The 8,854-nt window shown below is 47.2% G+C and overlaps 1 protein-coding gene across 1 annotated transcript in view; it reads right to left on the reverse strand.

Annotated features, from left to right (window-relative positions):
* The window catches only part of LOC147710286 (carboxyl-terminal PDZ ligand of neuronal nitric oxide synthase protein-like), a 270,013-nt gene extending 265,840 nt beyond the window's left edge, over positions 1-4,173 (reverse strand). The window contains exon 1 of the mRNA XM_086920962.1: positions 3,612-4,173. Within this exon, the coding sequence (XP_086777088.1) occupies positions 3,612-3,731 (120 nt within the window). The 5' untranslated portion in view covers positions 3,732-4,173. The remainder of the gene's footprint in view (positions 1-3,611) is intronic.
* Positions 4,174-8,854: the final 4,681 nt, after the last annotated feature.

The raw sequence follows: 8,854 nt of genomic DNA on the forward strand, positions 1-8,854 counted from the left end.
TCTTACCAAAAAAGCCAAATCCAAAGCATGCACCAGGCTGCACTGTCTTTACATGACTCATCTCTACGGTACTCAGGTCCTTATTTAGAGTTTGGCGTACAGGGTCATCCGCTACAAATGTGGCAGAGTAGCCTGTCCGTCACCTCTATTAAGAGTTAGCCATGTGGGCATTTTTTGGGCACGGTAGCTCTGCTGGAAACCTTAAACCGACAGCCCAACGTACCTGGGCCATTGGTACAAAATACATAAGACTACCTGCCCTATTTCTACAGGCCATTCGGATGCACTTTTTTGCTTGTACGAAACACCAGGGAAAGCCTGGCGGTGCCAAACACACAAAAAGAAAAATGACCCCCACAACGTATGAAAAAACTTCCAGAGTGTCAGGATCGTTTTCATTTTACAAACACTAACTCCCGCTTTGAGAGTTTGTGCTGCTCAGCAAACTTTAAGGGGCCTTCAGAAGCATTGCAGTGGTGGTGGTCCCTTCGGAAAGCACAGTGATCCCAGCCAGGCCGGCGGAGGTCTTTAAATATGGCTGATGGTAGTTCATCAGGGTGGCGGAGTTAATGACCTCCACCACCCTGGCAGACTGAGGACTGCTCACCAAACTCTAAATGAAGCCCTCAGTCTTTGGCTGTATCACATTTATTCTTTAATTAATACCAGAGACCTCTGACCTGCATGTTCCATGGACTTAAGAGCGGATACTTTATGTACAGGTATGTATCACAACTTGTTCCTCGCGTAAAAGATAAGCTGAGAAGCCGCTCCGGTGCGGAGACCAGACCAGCACTCATCACTAACAGATTGTCTATGTCACTCAGCCATCTGGAATTTAAATCTATTAAGTTTGATCATTATATTAAGACCCGTGGGTTCCCCTCGTTTCACCAAAACACCATGGGTCGGTGCCCAACCCAGAATCTGCTCCAAGTTTAGGAAATCTGGGCATTTTTGGCAACTCCGACGAGTAGCTGTAAGCCCAAGCTGTTCTAGTGGAAAACACTCGCAACCTGCTGTCGCAGTCTATAGCCTTCCAGATCTTTACCTACCAGCGCTTCACAATCAATACTTTTGTTTAATCTACCATCGACTATAAATATTGGATTTATTTAGCTCAACTGCAAGTGTCCTGAAGGTTGCACTGGGAGTTTCATTCAAACTAAAAGCAGAAAAATACAATAAATAAATAAATAAATAAATAAAATGTCCATGATTACATCTTTTTAGCCTTAAACCCTTTCCAAGGACTACCAATTCACAAATAAATGAGCTTCTATATTCTTCATTCTTCGGAGGGCCGTCTACGACTGGAGCCGCTACTTCTAAGGCACAAATTATAAAAACACTGAACTAAATGTACAAAAGCTGTGATCCCGATCGAAGGAGCTGCTTGGCATAAGCATACATCCCTGTGTCAGGCCTTGAGTACCGGAGGCCTCCTCCTCTAAAAGTCTCTGCCCTCTTGTCCCGTTTAATCAGGACATCTGAAGTTTTAAAAATATTCAACCAAAAACACATTCCACCTCATCGCTAACAGTGCCTTGAAGCCCGCCGTGAGGTGGAAAGCACCCTATAAAAAGATTCTATACAACATTCCATTAGAGCTTCTGCACAGCCAGAAACTCACTGGTGATGCCCATGGAGACAGCCCAGAAGGACGTCTGGAGTACCGTCCGGACGTGCGGGGCTCCATGTACCTGAGCTGTGGCCAGGTGGGGTGGAGCATTTCTCTCCTACAACCTTGGTAGGAGAATGTTTTACTACTGAAATACCCAGGTGATATTTTCTTCATCTATTCACTTTTTAAAATGAGCAGTAGCGACAAAAGGTCCTGAAGAAAGCAGCAGGATACCTATGATGATCCATAAATTAGTCTGCAGAAACATGTTGACCACATATTAAGTCTAGAGGCTATTTGTTAAAACCTCCAGCATCGCACGCTTTTTTATTTTTGGGAATAGAAAGGTGGTTATTAAAGTTAGTTTTCCATTCTATTACCCAATTTTATCTGATCACATCACAGTCTACACTTCTTTTCACTTCACATCATGCACTGCTCTTGAGTTGTCCTTCCTTACCCTGACACTTGAAAACATATAATAGGTTTTCATCTTCACAATCTCAATTGGTTTAAAATTTACCTTCCTGGTGTGAAGGAAACCCATATGATGAACAGGGCGCCCAGGATCGACAGCTGATGGGTATTTTTCCACACAGGAAAGATGCTCCACTTTTGACGTAGTTCACAGCCTACCTCTAGACACATACTCGAGCCGACTGCTTGATAGACCCACTACTATTCTTTGTTGTGAAAGTTTGTAATAAGGGGCTATAGTAGTGTGGGGTCTTTAAACATCCCCTTGGGCCCTCTTCCCTCCCATTTGTATGATGCCCATGGAGAGCCAAGCTCAGGAGTCTACGGTAGGACACAGCCCTCCATCCAGCACTTGTATTTCATGTCCAGTTCTCCACCTCCAAGTAACATCACATATGCTCTTTAAGTAGGCTCTTGGTGCGTGCTTGAACCACCATACATGTTCTCTACATCCCCCATGGTTCCATGTGTTCTCCCATCAACAACTGACCTTCATGCATGCCTGGACAACATACACCCAACCACAGATCCACACGCCCCATCCATTAACAAGTGACCTTGAGGTGGGGCCGTGGATGTGCCTCGAAAACTGTCCCTAGTGCCGAAAGCTCCTGGTTTGTATTTTCATCTCATAAGCACTACCCTCCAGTTAGTTACCAGGACCTGGCCATCATGGCATACTTTCACTGTATGGACAGCATCTCATGCTCGGCGACGTCACGAGCCATGTCTAATGCTATTCTGGCCTAAAAATGGTGTAACAGTGTCACCGGTGGGGTCTTAGGCCTGGCCCATCTTGTCCAGCCCACTGCACAGACCCCCTGAATGCTACAGACTAAGAACCCACGACACAGGACTCCGTGCTAGAATAGGTTATCTCAGGCAACAATACCTACTTTATGCAGTTCATTGCAAGGGGGGCAGGGGTCTCATCCGTAAAATAAATAAACGCAGAGGACTCCATATCCCAAGGAAACAGTGTCCCAGACTCGGGTTTAACAATACATTAATTCTGGAAGTTGCAGTCCTGTTTTGTTCTAATGTGTTCTACTGAACTAACATCTGAAAAATAAAGCTCTGAGAAGGAAGCGCTGCATCCTCAGTGAGGTGTGTACTCATCTAGTACCCTTAGCTCTTGCCTGCACCTGTCCTCAGCTGACTTTCAAGTCAGTGTCCGTGCACAGTCAGTAAGGCACCCCAGACCCCGTCACTCGAAGCACAGACTGCAGGTGGGATCCACTTCCCTTCTTAGTCTATGTCTGGTGGCCCATGCCCGCCATTCCTGATGCCCCCTCATCTGCAAAGAAACCCCCGTCTCCGGCCCACTCACTTCGGAGAACCCCACGGACATGGCTCGTCCTGTCTGCCCCCCCTCCCAGCCAGGGGGCCCTTTGCTCTCGTCTGTTTAGAAGCTTGTGCCCCGCCAGCGCCGGTTGCCCCTTGTACGCCCCCTCCTCTTTGTTTCTGCCCGCCCTTCCTGCCCCGGTGCCCTGCGAGTACCCCGCGTTACCTTGGCCTGGAAGTGGATCCCGTGCTCGAAGGCTTCCTCGTTGTGCAGCGGCACCCGGGAGTCGCTGTTGTCCTCCACGGGGCTGTACGTGCTCCGCACCGGCATCTTTCCCGGAGGCATGGGCCCCCCTGGCCCCCTTCACTCCCCGGCTGCGGCCCCCCAGCAGCGGGTGGGGCGAGGACCGATCCCAGGGAGAAGGCGGCGCATCCCCGCCGGGGGCGCGGAATCAGGCGCAGCCCGCTCCCGGTGGAAACACAGACTCAGCCCCTGGGGGCTCCCGAGGCACCGGGGCTCCGCCCAGGCGCCGCTCCAGAACCCGCTAAGGAACCCCGGCCGCTGTCAGTGGAGCCCGGTGCGGCTCCCAGTCTCCAAGGGGCGCAGCTCCCCGGATCAGAGCGCAGCAGCCCCCGGTGGCTCTCCGAGTCTAGAGGCAGCTCCCGGGGTTCCCCGGGCATGAACGCTCCTCCCCCTGAAGCTCCACATTCGGCTTCCACCCGGGAGCTCCGGGGACGAGCTCTCCGCTTCCTTCCGCCACCAGCCGAGCCTCTTCCCAGACCAGATTGAATGAGCAGCCTGATCACGTGGATGGATCCCACGCGCGCCCGCCCCTGGGAGCAGCAGCGCGAGACGTGCAGTGGCGGGGGTGACCAGAAGGGGGGCCGCATGGACTGCCCGCAGCATCCCCTGCTTCTCTTTACCAACCTTGAAGCATCACCTCTAGCCTCCACCCGGGGCAAACACAAAACACTCGCCCTCTAGTCAGAGCGCCAGAACCAAACACCTGCACCACACCCAGTGTTTGTCTATCAGCCTTTAACAAACAGCTGCTGCCCCAAACCAAACACCTGCCCAACACAAACCACAACTTGTACACATCCTATGATGAACAACCTTTACACTCTACACAGACCCCTGCCAAGCTCCAGAACATACACCTGCCAAGCCAAACACCTCAGCAACAGTACACACCCAATGCCTGCACAATCATACCACTTGTACAACACCATACTATAAATAATCTTCTCACACAACACCAAAACCATGGCTATCATCCACAAAAAACATCTGAACAACAATAGCAGACTCCTGCACGGTGCAGAACCTGCCAAATCATCACACCAAACACGTGCCTAACACAAATCACGAATCGTACATATCCTACACTGAACACCATTCCCACTATACACAAACCCCTGCCAAGCTCCAGAACATACACCTGCCAAGCCAAACACCCCAGCAACAACAGACACCTGTCTAATGCAGCACCTGCCAAATTACCGCACCAAACACCTGCTCAAAACAAACCACTACTTGTACACATTCTACACTGAACACCTTTCCCACTCGACACAAACCCCTGCCAAGCTCCAGAACATACACCTGCCAAGCCAAACGCTTGAACAGCAGACACCTGTCCAATGCAGCACCTGCCAAATCACCACACCAAATAACTGCACAACACAAACCACTTGTACAACATCATCCAATGAATACACTTCTCACACAACACCAAAACCCTGGCTAAGATCCACAACAAACACCTGACAAGCAAAACACCTGATCAATGCAGCACCTGACTAATCACCACACTAAATATCCGCACAACACAACCCACTTGTACAACATCCCTCCTCACACAACAGTAACACTCTGGCTAAGATCCACTACAAACTCATGGCAAGCAAAACACCAAAACACTTGAACAATGCAGTACATGCAAAATCACCACACCAAATACCAACATCTGATCCACCCCAAAAGCCACAACAACCCAATACCGATCCCACAGCAGCCTAGCTTTCAGTATGGCATTTCTATGTTTACCACCTGCTGATGCATGACATGTGCATGCCTAATGTATGACATGTTAAGTGACACTTTATGACACGTAGTTGAAGAAGACAACTGGAGTAATGTACCACTCTGCAATCTTTTGAATTCTTTAAATTGATGTTCATGAAGTTCTGCATTTATCTGGCATTAAAAAATAAAAATAGACCATTTTATGTGAAAAGTAGGATTAGATCTATATTCACACCTGGCCCGTTGACCTCCGTCAACAAGAAAAGCATCATCAATCTTGAAGGGTGATTATCTTGCAATTAACGTGGTTCGGCCCTGTCAGTGCTCAGCACTGGCAGTTAAAACAAGCATTGGCAAAGCCAATAGGTCTCGCCTGTGCATGTGCTATTAGTTTTGCCAATATCTTTTAGCCATGTTACACACCAGTGTGGCTGCATTTCAGCATGGCTTAGTGGCATGAAGGAGAGTGGCGTGGAGTGGAGTGTTATAAAGTAGAGTGTTGTGGAATAGAATGGAGTGTTATGGAGTGGCGTGAGTGGCTTAGAATGTTGTGTTGTGGAGTGTCATTGAGTAAGTAGAGTGTCATAGGTTGGAAGTGTGTAGAGTGAAGTAGAGTGTCTTAAAGTGGAGTGACAGAATAGAGTGGAGTGGCATAGAGAGTGTTGCTTATAGAGGAGTAGAGTAGAATGGCGTAGAGTGTTGTAGGGTGGAGTACTGTAGAGTGACATAAAATGGAGTAGTGAAGTGCAGTAGTGTGTCATAGAATACAGTAAAGTGGAATGGAGTGGCTTAGGGATAGTTGCGTAGAGCATCATAGAGTGGGGTAGTGTTGTAGAGAGGCATAGAGCAACATAAAGGGGAGTAGAGTGTTTTTGTAACATAGAGTAGAGTACAGTGTCAATGGGCCCGATTCACAGAACTAACTTAAGACAAAATCCTAAACTTACTACCATTTTGGTATTCACAGAAGGCACTTACTCATTTTGATATTCACAGAAGGCACTTACTCATTTCGGTATTCACAGAAGTTAGGAGTCCTAACTTTAGGACTCTTAAAAGCCTTCTGTGAATACCGAAAGTCTTAAAAATAGGATTTTTCTCAGTTTAGGAGTCCTAAAGTTAGGAGTCCTAACTTTATTACTCCTAAACTAAGAAAAATCCTAACTTTAAGTCGTTAAGTTAGGATTTTTCTCAGTTTAGGAGTCCTAAAGTTAGGAGTCCTAACTTTACTACTCCTAAACTGAGAAAAATCCTAACTTTAAGACTTTTGGTATTCACAGAAAGCATTTAGGAGTCCTAAAGTTAGGAGTCCTAACTTCTGTGAATACCAAAATGAGTAAGTGCCTTCTGTGAATACCAAAATGAGTAAGTGCCTTCTGTGAATTCCAAAATGGTAGTAAGTTTAGGATTTTGTCTTAAGTTAGTTCTGTGAATCGGGCCCATTGACACTGTACTCTACTCTATGTTACAAAAACACTCTACTCCTCTTTATGATGCTCTATGCCTCTCTACAACATTACCCCACTCTATGATGCTCTACACAACTAGAGTAGAGCGTTGTAGAGTATAGTGGCATTGAGTGCAGTGGTGCAGAGTAGTTGGAGTAGAGGGCAGTGGCCTAGAGTGCATTAGGTTTGAGTAAATTGGAGTATAGTTCATTGGTGGAGAGTTCCATGGTTTAGAGTGGAGTAGCATAGAGTGCAGTGGTGTAGAGTAGATTGTTTTAGAGTAGAGTGAAGTGCCCCAGAGTGGTGCAGGTTAAAGAAAAGTGGTGCAGGATAGAGTGCATTGGTGCAGAGTGCAGTGGCAAAGAGTGCAGTTTTGCAGAGCATATTGGCATATAGTGGAGTGCCGTAGAGTGGAGTGGCCTAGACCGGAGTGGTGTAGAGTGCAGTGGTGCATAGTAGAGTAGAGTGCATTGGCATAGAGTTGAGTGGTGAAGAGTAGAGAGGCGTAGATGTAGTGGTGTAGAGTGTAGTGGCATAGAGTGCATTGACTTTGAGCACATTGGCTCAGAGTAGCGCAGTGGAGAGTTTAGTGGTGGAGAGTGCAGTGTTTTAGAGTGTTGTGGAGTAGAGAGGCATAGTGAGCAGTGGCATGAAGTACAGGGGTGCAGAGTAAAATAAAGTGGTGTAGAGTGCAGTGACATAGAGTACAATGATGTAGAGTGCCGTAGAGTGCAGTGGCATGGAGTAGAGTGTTTCAGAGAAGAGTATAGTGGTGGAGAGTGCAGTGGTGCAGAGTAGATTGGCTTAGAGTGCATTGGTTTTGAGTAAAGTGGTGTATCGTGCTTTAGAGTGGAGTGCAGTGACAAAGATTAGAGTAAAGTGCAGTGGCATTGAGTTCAGTAGTGCAGAGTAGATTAGAATGGTGTAGAGTGGATTGGCATAGAGTGCACTGGAATAAAGTGGAGTGGTACAGAGTAGAGTGCAGTAGCATAGAGTGAAGTGTTGCAGAACAGAGTGGTGTAGAGTGGAGTGGTACAGAGTAGCGCAGAGTGCTGTAGAATGCAGTGTTGAGGAGTGCAGGGGTGCATAGTTAAGTGGAGTAGAGTGCATTGGCAAAGAGTAGAGTGGTGCAGAGAAGAGTAGAGAGGCGTCGTGTAAAGAGGCATAGAGTGAAGTGGCTTAGTGTGGAGTGGTGCAGGGTAGAGTGGAATGGAATAGAGTAGAGTATGCATGGTGTGGTAGCGCACTGCCATTACGAACTACACAAGCTCCCTCGGAAGACAGAGCCTGACATTTGACCTCTGTATTTGAATGCACAGCAAATGTGAGAAGATTAGAACATGATTTAAAGGCCTGTTTACAGATATCGAACATTGGTAGAAGAATACCATAAACAGGGTATGGGCCACCGAAGGGGCAAACTCAAGCGGAACAGTCTAAAACAAATAAAGTCAGCAAATAGAAAGCAAGCAAATGTGGGTTATAAAACACAAAACCAATGATAAGCAATGGGTGGAATGCATTCCAGGGAAGCTTTCCGAATGTTCCTGTTAGAAATGGGGTTTCCAGTTGGCTAGGGTATACACCTAAGCCAGGAAGAACCCACCACTCTAGTCACAGCAAGGGAGTTACACACACAAGATAACTCCTGCTCACCCGCTTGGTAGCTTGGCAGAGCAGTCAGGCTTATCCCAGAGGCATTGTGTAAAGCATTTGCTCCAAGCACACACAGACCAATAACACACTAGGCACATCACAAAAAGCGACTTCAGACAAGGTTATTTAAAAAATAGCCTTTGTATTATCCATATTTGTGTTGTTCATAAACACAGCCCGCAATCACATAAATCACTGTGCCACTAGACACTTGTCTTGACATCACTTAGAACATAAATCACTTTGCCATAAGGCAATGGTCATAACCGTATAGGTAGTGTGTTAGAAATGGCGGTGTCTACTTGGCAGAGGTAGGTACCTTTGTCCAAATAGGAA

Source organism: Lissotriton vulgaris, chromosome 5 (genome assembly GCF_964263255.1).
Source record: "Lissotriton vulgaris chromosome 5, aLisVul1.2, whole genome shotgun sequence".
In the NCBI taxonomy this organism is placed as follows: domain Eukaryota; kingdom Metazoa; phylum Chordata; class Amphibia; order Caudata; family Salamandridae; genus Lissotriton; species Lissotriton vulgaris.